Source organism: Engraulis encrasicolus, chromosome 3, assembly GCF_034702125.1.
Source record: "Engraulis encrasicolus isolate BLACKSEA-1 chromosome 3, IST_EnEncr_1.0, whole genome shotgun sequence".
NCBI lineage: Eukaryota > Metazoa > Chordata > Actinopteri > Clupeiformes > Engraulidae > Engraulis > Engraulis encrasicolus.
Window position 1 is genome coordinate 26,566,089 of NC_085859.1, and position 17,500 is coordinate 26,583,588.

Consider the following 17,500-nt stretch of genomic DNA (forward strand, 5'->3'; position numbering starts at 1 on the left):
CACCTCTGTCTCTCTAGTAGCAACAAATGTTTTGGCTTTTCTACTGTGTTGGATGGGGGTGGTGGATAGGCTTGCACAGGTTGGGATGTTTGTTATCTTATTGTTGTGGCTTCAGGGACACAGCCCGTGAGGGGAGAGTTTGGATGATTCAATAGGCCTGGTACTGGTAGGGGTGACCTTTGAAGGTTATTAATACTGTATACTTTAATAGTACTGCCTTGCTTGATTTGCAATCTTTAATGGGCCCTAAGGTTTCTACTGTAGCATCTGGTCCCTTTTTGCAGCGCTCAAACCGCAGTTCACACTTAAAATCGTTACCTTAATCTTGCCAAGCAACCATCCGTGAAATAGGCTCTGTTTGGTAGAGTGAACCTGATGAAGCGGCAGCGAAACGCGTTGTTCACCTAAATAAACTACCAGCACAGAAGACGAGTGTGTGGTCCCTTTTTTTCTGTTTGTGTTTTGAACTATGACCTCACTTGGAGGAGATGTCACTCAACGGCACATTGCGCCCGCCTCTTCCTTCAAGAGTCTTTAAAAGAACTGTCATGTTACACAAACTCACATACACCTGACGAAGACCAGACTGCATGGTCGAAACGTTGTGTTAATAAACCTGGAGCAGCAACTATGTGCGGACCTTCCTTCTTTTCACACCTAAATAAACTACCAGCACAGAAGACGAGTGTGTGGTGATTTATATCTACTTTACTCTACTATTACTTTTACTGCACATCACCAGCACCTGGACAGTGGTTGTGCACAGCAACTCTGATTTGAGGCTCTTTTTGGTACTTGGCTCATAACCATGCAGATTGCATATGATATACAGTATGCTTTTCATTTTATCATGCAATAGCATGTGCATAAATTGTAGTAGTTTGTGTACAGTAGTGTGGAATTATTTATTACATGTTACGATCAATGTATACATAACACTAAGTGTAAGTAAAAAATAAAAGTACACACCCAGTCAGTGCAGTAGCAATGAGAGAGGGGAAATGTGATATAGTAGAGTGAAACGTCTCCTCACTAGCAAGCAATATCTCATCTAGTGGTCTCATACTGTAAACATGCTTTAGCACCGGAGAACTGAATGGTGAATATTACACCATGGAAACACACACGTGTAAGGAAAATGTGACCGCCTTGTCTGCAGCTGGTGTTTTCTCTTCCCCCATTGAAAGGTCAAAACCAAAGTAAATCTTTCCCAATTCAAGGATAAAGGCAGGATTTTTTCACAGCCCCTCTAATGGAAAATATACACTTACAGGGGAAATGTACACTCTCGGTTTAGGTACAACTCACATCAGACTAACATGCTTTGAGCTGGCCACTTTTCATAACATATGGCCCATTTGAACAAAAGAACAAGTATTGACAGCCTCAAACATAAAACCAAAGACACACTGGTGATCAGTAAAATAGTTTCACAGTGTACTACCATAAATCACCAGCAGAGGGTGAGTGAGACACACATTTCCTGTCTCCTAGTCTCTCTGTCTGTCAGTCTGTCTCTCTCTCTGTCTGTCAGTCTGTCTCTCTCTGTCTGTCTGTCTGTCTGTGTCTCTGTCTGTCTCTGTCTCTGTCTCTCTCTCTCTCTCTCACACACACACACACACAAACACACACACACACACAGGCCCACGCTTGCGCAAGCACACACACACACACACACACACTCAGGCACGCGTGCGCAAGCACACACACACACACACACACACACACACACACACACACACACACACACACAAACACACAGTCACACGCACACGCACACGCACACACGCACACACACACACATACACAACCACAGCAAATCTGATGCTGACCTCCAAAGATGACGAGGCCAAAGCACCAGTCCGTGTTCCTGAGTGTGCATCCTCTAAGTAGGATCTTCTCGTTGTCCAGGGGGTACTTCTGGCCCGCATAGCTCAGGGTGCCCGTGAAGCGGTCCAGGCGATTGTTAGGGGGCTCGCAGCGCACCTCACCTGATGGGATAACATATCAGTTACTGTTATGCTACAGTTACAGTTATGGTAAGTACATCTTCTTAGACAGGACTGACATCCTCACACAGATCATGCACGGGCATGTGTGCAGTTAGGGAGATATTTTATATTTTAAGAAGTGAACACATTCAAAAAATACATTCATTTTTTCAGATATTACCAGATTCCACACTTAAAGGGACACTGTGCAGGAAATGGTCAAAAAAGGTACTGCAACTATGCTGCTCATTGAAACTGGGCTGCATATTGCCAAATTTGATCTTTACATGAAAGTTTACTAAGTAATAAACAAATATTTTCTAGTATGGTCCAAGTAGAGTCATTTTTGCTGCTAAAAATGACTATTTTTGGAAATTCAAAATGGCAGACCATGGAGAAGACCCCCCCTTTTCATGTATGAAAAATGCAATTTTTCCAGTCATGATGAATACTTAGAATTTGATGGTGGTGGTAAGTATTCATGAAAAAGGTAACATTAGTGAATGGGCAGCATGAATTCTGGAAATAAACAACTAAAAATCTCGCACAGTGTCCCTTTAAGGTATCATTAAAGGGTCAAATCTGCACTCTCAGAAACTATGATCAATACAATACAACATGCCACTGGGCCTCCTTGTGGCCTTGTGACTGGTCACGACCTACAGTACATATGACATACAGAATATAACCATGTACATGACAGAGTCACCGACTGACATTTACCGCAACCCCATCCCACATATGGAGTGAGTGTTCTCTTCTGGCCCTCTGTGACCTCTGTGACATATGTGTGACCTAGTTGGATATTGACATACCAGTATGTGTGACCTATGTATACTGTATGTTTAACACATGGCTGAAAGAGCAGAAATGGCTAGTGGACTAGCGATCTGTCTTCCCCAGGTTTGCTCAATCCTCAACAGTCCCTGCTAGATTGTGTAAACCACAGCACTTCCCTTTCTCAGCTGGTCAGCTTCCCTTTTTTATTGGTCATGTATACCTCAACTGTAGTTGTCGCCCTTTCTTTGCTTAAGTCATGTCTATGTCATGTTTCCTGCCACTAAGATTTCCCCTGTCTCTAACGATGACTCTGTCTCTATGCTTCTGTCAATATGTATGTCTGTCCATCTAGCAGCCCTTATTAGCTGATATTCTCTTTGATCATGTGTCCTCCTCCTCCAGTCTGCCTTTATGCTTTCTTTGTCTGTCTGTCTGTCTGTTTTTGTCTCTGTCTGTCTGTCTGTCTGTCTGTCTGTCTGTCTGTCTGTCTGTCTGTCTGTCTGTCTGTCTGTCTGTCTGTCTTTCTGTGTGGCTGTCTGTCTGTCTGTCACGTTAAACTTAAGACTTTTTTCGCACACCTCAGCTGGCAGGTGCGTCGGAGATGGCACCATGGGTCACTCATAAACAACTTAAAGAAATTCCCGCACACTGACCATTTCGCTGTTCTTTCTATAATAAACTACGTTTCGGTAGGCTACTAGACCTTCATCAGGCAATCCTGTCTGTCTGTCTCACCATTGAATGCAGCCAAGTCAGCCACGCTGTCTCCCATGTCTCCAGTGATGGTCAGAGCCTGCTTCACCTTCAGGTTCGTCTCTCTGGAGACACACACAGGTGACATGACATGGTGACAAGGCATTATGTCAGTAGAACAGAGGCTTACTCATAATAAACACAAATTAACACAAAATAAACCCATCCATGCATGTGTGAACCAGCCTGATCTCCAAAAAATCCGTGCTCCTGGACACGGATGTTAAGGACAAATCCGTGTCCAGGAGCACGGATTTTGCCAAAATGCCGTGCTCTTGGACACGGAATTGTTTTCTGTGCTCGTGGACACGGAATTGTTTTCCGTGCTGGGCACACGGAAGTGCTTTCTATAGGCTATTACCACAGCAATGTGTTAACTTTATCATTAGAAAATACATACCAAATGCAAATCCTAAACAAAATAATGCTATAGCAATTTAAGTTGTGCCCTGACCAAAACATTCCCTAACCTTAACCTGTCATTAAAGACATATTTTTGATAAATACCTTTTCCAGTTGGTTGATAGGCTATCAAATTCATATAATGAATGAAAGAAAACTAGCTGTGCCCAGACCAAAACAATTCCTAACCCTAACCTGTCAGTAAGAAATGTTTTTTTTTGAGAAAAAATATTTGAAATTGTGGAGAGCTGTTGGAGTATAGAGAGAGCACTTCTGTGTGTCCATCACGGAAAATAATTCCGTGTCCAGGAGCACAGGGATTTTGTGTCCTTAACATCCATGTCCAGGAGCACGGAATTTTTGGAGATCATGTTGCTTGAACACATATTATCCTCTCTCTCTCTCACACACACACACACACACACACACACACACACACACACACACACACACACACACACACACACACACACACACACACACACACACACACACACACACACAGACACACAAACACAGAAACACACACACACACAAAACGCACCCATCAAGCTCCGCCGTCTCTATGTACACCAGGTTGAGAGGCTCACTGCTCGATAACAACAACAGGTCTGCCTGAAATATGACAAAGAAAACACACACACACACACACACACACACACACAGACACACACACAGACACACACACACACACACACACACACACACACACACACACACACACACACACACACACACACACACACACAGACACACACACACACACACACACACACACACACACACACACACACACACACACACAGAGCGAGAAAGCATGGTCAATGCATCAGGCCAAATATGCACACAGTCACACACTGATTTCAGATCACAACAACATTTCAAAACAGGAAATGATGATGCAGACATTCATCACATCATACTTCCTGTTTAAGACGCCGGCTTAAGATGTTTTTTTTTTTTTTTTTTTTTTTTTTTTAAAGTCAATAACATCTCACCCACCGTGACAAACTGGTTGTTTTCTAGTTTGATTATGTCCCCCACTTGTACGTCCATCCATTTTTCACTGCGGAGCCTTTGGTAGGAAGAGAGAAGAGAAGAGGGAAGATTAAGTTGATGGCAACACACATTAGTTCAGACATTACATTAGTTCACCTATGAACATGACCTAGGCTACCATAGATGAGTTCCACCATGGATGTTTTGTAGTCACTCTCTGTCAATGCATGAACTATTGGTCGATATTTCACAAATTTTTCAGTAAAAACACAGGTCCATATATGCGTCAGAGTAGCGTCCTAAGTCCAATACGTCATCAACCACAACAATGTCCACACACACACACACACACACACACACACACACACACACACACACACACACACACACACACACACACACACACACACACACACACACACTTACTCGCCATTGATGAGAACCTGGACTTTGCGGTTGTTCACCTTTCTATCACTCCTGTGGCGATTCTGCAGAGAGAACAAATGTCACTGTTTTACCAAAGTACACAGTACATTATCTGGTCTGCTGTCAGTGTTACATATCTGGAGGAAGAAAACATACCAGACTCTGTTTCTGTTTCTCATAACATTTTGCAAAACATTTCTGATGATGATGATCTTTTCCAAAAGGTCAGGGGTATTTTGTCATTTTGTGTTGGCAGACATTCTCTTTTAATCACATTTAAGAGAGAGAGAGAGAGAGAGAGAGACACACACACACACACACACACACACACACACACACACACACACACACACACACACACACACACACACACACACACACACACACACACACACACACACACACACACACACACACACACACACACACACACACGTACACACACACACCGAAGAAAGTCAGAGAGAAATCCCCATGGTTTGAGCTGGTCTGCCTCCAAGACCATTCAACCATGCAACCACACCCGAGAGCGACGGAGGCACAAAAAGGCCCTTGTGCAGGAGAAGAGAAGGGAAGAGGTTAGGCTCGCCTGCTGCTCCTGACTGGGCACTTTCCAGAGGTGGAAGGGGTGGGGGTGGTGGGGTGTAGCAGAGTATTTGCATGGGGGCCCAGGGCCCTTCCGTATTGGTGGTGGGGGTTCTATTATGACCTTGGCAGGCTGTATGGGGGGCCCCCATCAGTGTCTTGCCCTGGGGCCCTGTGTGAAACATTTCCGCTACTGGTCCTGTCCCTGGAAAGAGGCACTAGCTCTCCAGCCCTCCGCGTTCTTTCCATGATGCTACACCATGCTGACCTTTTTAAATGCTACATTAACCAGAGGACCATTTAAAAACCTCGCTCTCTGTGTGTGTGTTTAGCTTGGACATGTGTACACTGTGTAGATGCTGGTAGTGGCAATTTGTCATGTTTTGCTGTACTTACCGGTAGTAGCTAATGCGCAACACAGCAAAAGCAACAGGCACTTCTCATAACATTAACCGACTAACTTAGTTGGGCAAATGGATTATCATTTGGGATGCTAATGTTTGCTTTGAGTAACATTTATTTTGTGTGTGTGTGTGTGTGTGTGTGTGTGTGTGTGTGTGTGTGTGTGTGTGTGTGTGTGTGTGTGTGTGTGTGTGTGTGTGTGTGTGTGTGTGTGTGTGCGTGTGCGTGTGTCTTGGTGGTAGGGTTGGGGGCTGTCCATTTACTAAGATTAATTGAGTTGATGGCTAAAGGTCTAAAGATCAAGCAAGTTTTCGAGAGCTTGAAATAGTATACATGTATTCTGGATTGTATCAGGGGAACAAAACTCCTCAAGCTCAGTTTGTCATTGCCAAACACAACTCATATCAGAATATCAGAAAATAGTTTAATGTGCCTTACTATATCTGCTTTCTTTCCATTACTCCCACACCCGAGAGAGAGAGAGAGAGAGAGAGAGAGAGAGAGAGAGAGAGAGAGAGAGAGAGAGAGAGAGAGAGAGAGAGAGAGAGAGAGAGAGAGGAGGGAGAGAGAGAGAGAGAAAAAGAGAGAGGCACAGAGACACAGAGAAGGGGGGGACAGAGACAGACAGATAGGGCTTCCGCACACAGGATCTGACAAAGTGCTGAGCAATGCTCCGCAAAAGTTTGATTCCATTGTTTTCAATAGAACCCTGCACACTGGTGCTGATGTCCGCGGACATTCGCGGATGTTAGATAGCGATTAGAGACAAATTCTGTTTTGTCGGCGCCGCCCATTGACAATCAATGCTATATGTTCATGTGAAATTGGGTGTGGGGGTCAGAATTGTGTCGGAAGAGAACAGGGACGCAGGAAGTGGGGTGCTCCGGGTGCTGAAGCACCCCCCATACTGGACAACAGACGCAGCTGCACTTGTGTATTACCCTAAATTCAGACATACTTTTAGTGAGTCTTAAATATGGCCTACGTCAAATGCAAACTAAAGGTGGCTTTCACACTCTCCCTGTATCTTCTCTCGCCGATCACCACAAACTCTTTGGCCGTCAGAGTGTAATCACATTCGGGAAGCAGTATGCCTGTCTGTGTGTGCGTGCGTGCTTTTGTGCGCGGGCGGGGAGACAGTGCAGGGGTCCTGATCGTATGCATCTTGAGATACACCGTCGTAATTGCAAGAAAATCTAAATTGTTTGAAAGCCCGGTCACCTCTCACAAGTGCATCGCATAGCCTAGTCATGCATTTAAATTTCACACATTGTAGACTGCCCATGGAGAAGAGAGAAACTGTCACGGCAGCGCGATTTGCTCTTGAACACGACCTCACCTCCACATTAGGTGCGCGTTTCCCTTCCTCAAGAAGAACTTAATAATTTTGAAGTGAAATGTTAAACAAAAAAAAGGTAAAATCTAGTCATCCTTGGTTAGGCTACATAAAACATAAAGAAGTTAGTCAGATGGGATTCGCCATTCTTCATCCTAAAATTGATTAGAATGCAGGAAATTGCATCTAAAAAACACGTTTTTTTTCTGGGAGAGGACTCCCAGACCCTCCGCCGACCACAGCACCCCCTGCTTAAAATGAGTTCCTGCGTCCCTGGAAGAGAAAGTGCTCCACAGTGCTGTTGGAGCTGGTGTCCCATAGTCTGCTGTTTGAACCAAGGCGTCTGGAGGATCAAATATGCTTTCACCACGACAGAAAAGAGGCAGGCTCATTGGCATAGTGATGGTCGCTCACTCCATCATGCAGTACAATCAGTAAAGCACACTACTCACAATGTCATCGAGGCCATCTTTGCCTGCAGTGAAAATCAACACCATGACCAGGGGCACCACCGTTGTGAACCATGACAGTGACGATATGGCGGGAATGAGCTGACAAACACAAACAGAAGCAGTTAGTTACAAGACACAATCTGGACATTAGACAATGTTAAAACGTGTTAAGACCCACCCATGTTACAAGTTTGTTGTTAATAGAGTGGCAATGACCAAGTATTACTGTGTATTATTGTGAAATGTGTCATAGTGTGTATGGTAGTGAAAGTTCATCTCAACAAATGGTTAAGTGTTTCACGTGAGGACGATGCGTACTACGAAGGCACTGCAGCTATTATGGAAAAGAGTTTCATAAAGAGTTTCATTACCTGTGTTATATGTGTCTTTAAATGTCCATGTGGGCATTATGTGTATTTATGTAAGCAACTTGACACCTGAATTTCTCCTCGGGGATCAATAAAGTTACTCTACTCTACTACTCTACTCTACAGAGACAAGACCCAGCAAGAGACAGAGAGAGAGAGAGAGAGAGAGAGAGAGAGAGAGAGGAGAGAGAGAAAGTGAGGTAAACGACTGTCCTGATGTGACATGGAGCTCACCTGCAGTACGAGTAAGACGAGGAAGTAGGCATTGGCTATCCTCTGGAACTGCTCAAAGAGGTTAAGGGGCAGGAAGGTGAGGAGGTTGTACTTGGAGGTCTTGATGGAGTTGGTCTGGAGGAAGAGTACAGGCAGAAAACAGATAATAAACAAACAAATACATTCACATTCACTACAGATGTTGCCATAACCAAAAGCTGCCAGTTGCCTGTAACATTACCCAAGTCTGTAATTTTTTTCAATCTGGGCATTAACAATTAACTGTACATATAAGCATCATGTACACAGCATAGTGCATATCTATGTACTTATTGTAATACGAAAATGTGCATTTCTGAAAATCGTTTAGTTATGGTGTTTATCTGTCTACGTATTTCAGTCATGGTGTAAAACTCTTTGTAATTTCCGTATACATTTACTGTAAAGAGGGTAAGAGGATGTGTTAAAAATTAAATGAAATTTAAGTGCATAAAAGTACATCTCTACAGGGGGAATTCTAACAGGGCCCCTAGTGGATGTAAATATTTAACCACACAAGTGCTAACTTAATTTTCTCATCCGATTACCACTGTTGCCAGATTGGGCTGTTTCCCTCCCAATTGGGCTGCTTAGGATGTCCTTGTGCAGTAAAAAATGGCGTTTGTGCTTTTAGGCAGGTTTTTAGCGTTTTTTGGTGTGGAAATCAGCGTCATCTGGCAACCCTGCCGATTACGGCTTCAGGAAGCCCATCAAGAACCACCTCGTGCGGGAAATGAGGAGAGGGTGGGAAACTCCACAAGTGTGATCAACTATCCTCGAAGTCTAGACATACACCGTTAGTCATTGAAATGTCTTTCCCTGTTACAGTCTAACTACAAACCATAGAAGTTCGGAAGTTCAGACGCTTTCTTCCAAATTGAGTCTGACCAATCACATTCGTCTATCCTTGTAGGGCATCAGTGCCCTGGGCAGGACTAATGCTGTGATGATGCACTGCTGTAGTGTTATAGCATATGGCAGAGGGCTTTGTGGCTGTGATTGGAAGGACAGCCACGGTTGGCAGCCCTTTGATTGTGCATGGCAAATCTATTGTATTGTGGGCAGACCACATGTCAGCCTATGGAACAACAGGAGTCGAGCAAAAAATACCACATGCCCTATACATAAACATAACTAAAAAAAATACAAGTTAACATCAACTTTACTAATTCCAGAAATTACAGCAGTGGTTTTGACCTGAAGAAGTGAGGAATAAGAGGATTTTTTTTAACTAAAGACACTTTTTAACAATAAGAGGATTTTTCTTTCTGAGACACAGACTGAAGCCATATACAGTGAACATTTATCATAGATAGCAGTCATACATGCACAAATTCTAGACTAGACTAAACAGACCAGATAACTTCAAAACACGGCCCATTACAAGATAAGAGCTATTTCCCACTTGCAATGTGGGTTGGAAGCACGCAGTTTTGTCCTCCCACCACACCACCACACCACAAACGATTTTTTTTGGCTAGTTACGGATTTTGCTCTGGACCACAACCCTCCAATGACTCTATACTGTGATTTCAACTTCAACCTCTTATTTAAATTCCAGGCAGCCCAAAGAGGATAGGAAGTGTAAGTCAATGTAAAAGTATTGCAGAGAGTAGTGCAGAAAAGTAGTGAGTGAATACATGATGTCACTGACAGGACCCACGAATAGCGCAGTGTGTGGAATGTGTCATGTAGCCTATGTGTTCATGAGCATGTCCATTCCTGCCTGTGTGTGTGTGTGTGTGTGTGTGTGTGTGTGTGTGTGTGTGTGTGTGTGTGTGTGTGTGTGTGTGTGTGTGTGTGTGTGTGTGTGTGTGTGTGTGTGAGTGTGTGCGTGTGTGTGCGTGTGAGTGTGTGTGTGAGTAAGTGTGTGTGTGTGAGTGTGTGAGTGTGAGTGTGTGTGTGTGAGTGTGTGTGTGTGTGTGTGTGTGTGTGTGTGTGTGTGTGTGTGTGTGTGTGTGTGTGTGTGTGTGTGCATGCATGCGTGCGTGCATGTGTGTGTGTGCACTGTATATGTCTGTGTCCCTGCGTGTGTGCATCTGGTTTACATCAGGATAAGGACCAGCTGGCTCTGCTGCCCCTTCTGCCTTTTGAACTCACCGCATACTTGAAGGAGAGATTGTAATCTCTATCATTGGCTTTCAGTCTCCTTTCCTCCTCTGAAACACAAATGAAATGTCAAGGGAGAAAAGCATCTTGGTGGTCATACTGTACTGTATGCTGTTTCACCCGACATACTGTACTTAGCATGACAACTGTATACATGCCATTTCATGTTCAATCCCAGTAAGCATTGGGAATATCTGGCATCAGATAGCAATGTAGCAGACATACAGACAGACAGACGGAAAGACAGACTGACGTACAGACAGACAGGCAAGCAGGCAGGCAGGCAGGAAGGCAATCAAACAGGCAGGCAGGCAGGCAGACAGGTAAGCAAACAGGCAGGCAGAAAGACAGACAGACAGACAGACAGACAGAGAGAGAGAGAGACAAAAAGAAAGTCAAAGGGACAAATAGAGGGGACGTGAAGACAAACACCAAACACTTTAAAATGTTACCTCTTTTTTTTTTCCTCACACACTCCAGGCCAAAGAACGACATGGCTGCTCCTCTTTGTCACGCCTCTTCATTTACTTTACTCATCGCCGCATCTATGAATAAAGACAAAAAAGGCATCAAAGCAAAGTGAGAAATGTCTTCACACAGACTACTGTGCTGGAAGAGGCATTAGAATTCTACACACACAGGGACATTCCAGAACATTCCAGGACATTCCATGGACCCTCCATCTTACTGTCACCCTGCAGGGCGTTTGGAACACTCCCACTGGGGCCCCTACCCACTTACTAGAGGTGTTTAGCTTAGCTATACCATACATGCAAAAACACAAACATTGTATTAAGATACATTGAAAAGGCCCATTTTCAAATGTTACACACCTTACTATATGGTATAGCAAATGTATAGGGACATCCCTGTGTTTGCAGTCGACTTCTAGTCTACAAAATCACCTACACAGTACAGACATTCCAAAACACCCATCAGTCTAACTGTCTCCCTACAGGGCATTTGGAACAGACAGAGGAGCCACTGGAGTCGGTGACAACTTGGGCAAGTTAGGTGTACTCTACAACAAACAGAAAGATTGTTTGACAATGTTACCATGAAGACATGTAAAAGCATCATTTAACATGTTTTGAATATTTATTTTTGTTCCATTATGTACGCCTCAGGAAATCTTTCACACTAAAACTGTGACCACACATCTGATGTATAGGCTCAGCATATTTTCACTTCTTCAATCTCGAACATATAGCATGCTTAACACGCACGCACGCACGCACGCACACACACACACACACACACACACACACATACACACACGCACACGTACGCACACACACACACACCCACAGTATGCTAAAAGCCACAAACACAGCAGCGTCATCAGTCCTCAAGTTTCTGTGGTCTAAACTAAAGAGCCTTGTGATTGCCTTGTACTCCATTGGGAGTGCTGGTCTACCACCACCAGGGCCACTGACAGCTTTGACTGGGGCCAGGACAAAGTCCTCTGAAAGGGCCCCTCAGCCCAATGGATATAATGTAATGATGACCCATTTCTGGGCCCCCTCTCCCCCGGGACCCAGGACAACTGTCCCCCTTTGTCCACCCGTGTTGGCACCCCTGACCATCAACAGTAATACTATACTCTCTTGTCTATTAATACAGTAGCAATCATATCAAACTCACAAACTCACGACCACACAGCGCAGACAAATAAAAAGGACCTCACATTATACGTACACCCTTTAACAATAACAATAATTCAATATAACAATATGAAACAATATTGTTTAACAATAACAATATTTCACAATATTTCACACCCTCAGTGCTGGAAAGTCATGTGCCCACAGCCCAGACCGACCACCATGCATACTATCAGCTCTACAGAAGGACAAATTGTGGCTTCAATCAAAATAACAGGAAAAAGAAACTTACATCCATAAAAAAATGTTAGACAATGCTACACAAAAATCAACACAAACGAAAACTATGAGGGATAAAGAGAACATGCTCTCAACTGTCAGAGAAAAATTGACTAATGTATGTGCGGTGACATAGCTGGGAAATGAGAGGGGTGCACAGCTAGTGGCATAGCTGGGTAGATGAGAGGGGGTTGTATGTAGAGGAGAGGAATGCATAGGTATGTAGAGTGTATATTGGAGTGTATATGAATAGATGCGTGTATATGTATTGTATGTGGATGTCTGAGGGTGTTTATGTGTCTATGTGTTAAAATGGTGTCTACCTGTATATGTGTAGCAAATGAGATGTGTACTACAAGATCTAACCTGATGGAACGGAACAGTCTGATGTGAAAACAAATACTCCTGTGGGACAATAAAGAAAGAATCTAAACACTCTTGTATTTAGTTTCATTCAGGGACTCCATGCACGTTGGTCGGTCAATCAGTCAGTCCTTCGGTCAGAAAACGTACTGGGACGCGCTGCAGGTCTGTGGGCCTCATTTTGGTCCTCGCTTATCAACTTTGCAGCACAGTAGTGTGCAGAGCGGCTCCCTCTCACTGTGGTAATTCAAGACACATTTATTCCTATTAGCTGCTACGGGTGCCTTTTTCCATGCTAACTTAACATGCACACAAAGGCCCATTAAGGAGTCGACATCTGACTGAAATTAAATTGAATTAGTTGCCAGCAGGGGAAGAGCAGGAAGGAGGCATACAGTATATTTCAGGCAGACAGAGGTCTGTGTCTTTTCACATGCAGGGTTGCCAGATGAGGCTGATGATTTCCAGCTCAAAAAATGCTCAAAACCCACCTGGAAGCACTAAATCCCACCCAATTCTATTGATTTCTATGGCCAAAATTGGGTGTTTTTTTCTGCTAAATGCCATTTTTACCCGCAGACGGCCATCCTAAGCAGCCCAATTGGCCGGGAAACCACCCAATCTGGCAACACTGTTCATATGTTGAAATCAGGATGCCCTTAGCAAAGCAGATGCTGCTGATGTGTCGAGTGCAGAGGGGGTTTGAGTAGGGACGGTTATTGCTGAAGATCGGTAGCAATCCTGCTAATTGCCATTGACCACTTGCAGGCATGGCAGAGAGGGGAAGCACACACGTGTAATATGTAAATGTTTCAGACCAAGCTGATTTACTTAAGCTCGTCTTCAACAGTCTGTTGTTCACTGAAGAACTGTAGGGCCCGTCATGACCCCAGGTTCAGGAGTTGGTCTTTTTTACTGGTTTGAAACCCACACTTAGGCCTACCACAGTGACAGTGTAGCCTCGTTTCTGGCAGCATGCACTTCATTAGATGTAGCCTACTGAGGTTTGATGAACGTCTAATGAAGCATGCTGCCCGAAGCATCACATTAAAACACAGAGGTGTTGCCGACTTTATTTTTGTTATTATTTGACTTTGCTATTTCAGCCCCTAACTTGATAAGGGTGTATGCTTTCTCATTGGTATACCACAGGAATTTACCCCCCCTAACACACACACACACACACACACACACACACACACACACACACACACACACACACACACACACACACACACACACACACACACACACACACACACACACACACACACACACACACACACACACACACACACACATACACTAGCTTTAATCCAGCATCACAGTTTGATGCATTAAAACCAGAGCGTTGCCACAGTACTATTCCACATGCTTCACTAACATCCATCCACAATCATGTGAGTAGGGATGTGGTCAAAAAAGTCCACCTCAAGTGATCCAAAGATTCACAGTATATGTCTTGGTTCCCTAATCAAAGGGATTGATCAAAGAGTGGTCCTACCCAGGCCTCGGGGGATATAGTATCGAAAGGAATAGGACAAAGTGAACCCTCCCACCCTCCCCTAAAGGACATTACATACCAGCTCTAAGGTGGGGCAGGGTTCAGATCTAGGGTGGGGTCTTTTGCCCTGGGGCTCTTCATTCCTTAATCTGCCCCTGCCCAGACATCACGCCATGACTGAAGAAGGCTTTTGGATCACAGGTGAAATATCATCAAGCTCCAAAAGCCCATCCATTTGCTTACAACGTTACTCCTTTGACTAACACAGGAATCTTTCTTGGGTACACTTTACCTCCACATTACAACATGGTAACTACCATTGTCTGTTACCATTGTAGTATAAAAAAAACTTATCAGGAAACTATATAAAATCCAGCACACAGGCAGCAATACATTTATTAGGTTCTACATTTCGGTCTTACACCTTCCTCCTTTATCAGGTACATTTACTGTAATTGACAGGTTGAGATGTGTAAAACAAACTTTGACAAACTTTATAACAAATTTAACAAAAATGACAAGGGGTCATGACTTAACAAGTTAACCCTCGGGTCCATCTTGTGTGCCATCACCTACACTGCTGTTATAAAGGTTCTTAAGGGGGCGAGTCAGCACTAGGGAAAATTAGTCCTGTGGAGTGCCTTCAGGTCGCCAAAACAAACACGAATGCTGCAGCAGGCGAGTCCAGGCAGTAATACGCAATTACTCCACGCTCACAAGTCTGACAGGGCTCAAAGCATCGAATACCTAAAATGAAGGCATGCATGGACGGTATATACACAGTCTCTCTCTCTCTTTAATGCAAACACACACACAGTTATCATTTTGTAGTTGCATCAACCTGCCTGACTAACATTCATTAGAAAGAGTTCATAAGTTAATATTCAAACAAAAAGAGACCGATGCAGACACAGACACAGACATACAGACGCACACTGCGTACGCACGCACACGCACACGCGCACACACACTCACACACACGCACATATGCACACTACTGGTAGGGGAGGTGTTATTGAGAATAGCAAGGCAGGAAACAGCAGCGTAGCTCGGCGGACCCATCTGGCAGAGAAGCCAGAGTGACCTCACCTCTGGGGCTATATATAGTAGCTGCCACATGTGCATGTGTGTGTGTGTGTGTGTGTGTGTGTGTGTGTGTGTGTGTGTGTGTGTGTGTGTGTGTTTGTGTGTGTGTGTGCGAGTGCACGCGTCTGTGTTTTGGAATGTGTGGGTTTGAGAATGTGTAGTGGGACACAGAAAATACTGAGGCAAAATTATACAAGCACACACAGACACACACACACACACTTACACATAAATCGTGTATATCCACATGCTCGTACAAACACACACACACTCCTACACCCCAAAACACCCCCCCCCCCCCTGGTATCGCCACCCCCGTATCCCCACCCCAATAACACAAACATACACAGAGCGCTGTCCAGACTCGCCAAGTAAAGCCTGTGTTGGGCGTTTCTCTGTGAGAAAGAGGCATTGAATGTGTGTGTGTGTGTGTGTGTGTGTGTGTGTGTGTGTGTGTGTGTGTGTGTGTGTGTGTGTGTGTGTGTGTGTGTGTGTGTGTGTGTGTGTGTGTGTGTGTGTGTGTGTGTGTGTGTGTGTCATGGGCCCCTCTTCAGTCAACCTGAGTGCCTTCAGCTGGTCACAGCCACAGCCTAGAGCATACCGTCAAATTTACAGCCGCGACCATCGTCTGAAAGGCTCCACTGCACTCAGACTGTTTGCTTTTGGTGCGTGTGACACATGGACACTGTCTGTGTCTCATATGGCAGTGCGTTTTCCCCGCACAGGTCAGACCTGTGTCTTGTGGACTTGTGGGTTTTGCACTAAAAAGACACAGCTTAACTATGCAGTCTCACACCGAGGTAACACATTTCTCCCACAGTCAAATTTGTGAGTTTTGCACTAAAAACTACACTTTCAACTTGTCTGTCTCACATTATGGCAATGTATTTCTGACACACAAGTCCGACAGTTGTTAGTTTTGCACTAAAAGATGCAGGTTGACCACATCTATGTCATACACAGCAGCAACACCCTTCCCTTACACACATACACAGACACACACACACACACACACACACACACACACACACACACACACACACACACACACACACACACACACACACACACACACACACACACACACACACACACGCGCGTCAAACAGTTGTGAACGCTGTTCTAAAAGATAAAGGTTGACCACGTCTGCATCTCAGATGCTGGTAACACATTTCTCCAACACAAGTCATCCAGTTGTGAGTTTTGCCCTAAAAGATAGAGTTTGACCACATCCTGTGTCTCACACTGAGGTCACACATGCCTGCAACACAAGTCAAACATTTGGTGGACAGGAATTTAATTGGGAGAGAGACTGGGAGGGGTCGGCAAAGGACCCGGGCCGGGAAATCGAACCCGGGTCAGCCGCATGGCAGGCGAGTGCCCTACCAGTTGGCCACGGCAGGGCCGAAACTAACACATTTCATTGTCCTGTGTTGATAAAAAATGAATCTACAGATATTTTAATGTTATACAATCCAGAGTGTGTCTGCGGTACACATGGTTTGTAAATGTGTTATCTCCCTAGAGTTCATTGGCAGAGTCTGTACTACTACTATGCATCTTGGTCTTCTGATTATGTTTCCAATGGCTGTGCATGTAACTGGGCGTATATGTAGTAGAGTAGAAGGACCTAATTCATCCAAAGGCTATTAAGATATCCAGCAGCATATACACACCATAATGTCCGCATACATATATCACACATATATTGTATACTGTATATGAAGAGGAGCATACACATGCACGCATGCGAACACGAACACGCACACACACATGCATACACACACACACGCACACACACACACATAC

General features: G+C 44.4%; 1 protein-coding gene across 1 annotated transcript in view; it reads right to left on the reverse strand.

Annotated features, from left to right (window-relative positions):
- The window catches only part of atp8b5a (ATPase phospholipid transporting 8B5a), a 48,390-nt gene that overhangs the window by 16,668 nt on the left and 14,222 nt on the right, over positions 1-17,500 (reverse strand). The window contains exons 2-10 of the mRNA XM_063195076.1: positions 11,308-11,400; positions 10,847-10,905; positions 8,729-8,842; positions 8,127-8,225; positions 5,352-5,413; positions 4,929-5,001; positions 4,471-4,541; positions 3,507-3,589; positions 1,833-1,991 (exon numbers count right to left, since the gene is read on the reverse strand). Coding sequence (XP_063051146.1) covers positions 1,833-1,991; positions 3,507-3,589; positions 4,471-4,541; positions 4,929-5,001; positions 5,352-5,413; positions 8,127-8,225; positions 8,729-8,842; positions 10,847-10,905; positions 11,308-11,350 — 763 coding nt within the window. The 5' untranslated portion in view covers positions 11,351-11,400. The remainder of the gene's footprint in view (positions 1-1,832; positions 1,992-3,506; positions 3,590-4,470; positions 4,542-4,928; positions 5,002-5,351; positions 5,414-8,126; positions 8,226-8,728; positions 8,843-10,846; positions 10,906-11,307; positions 11,401-17,500) is intronic.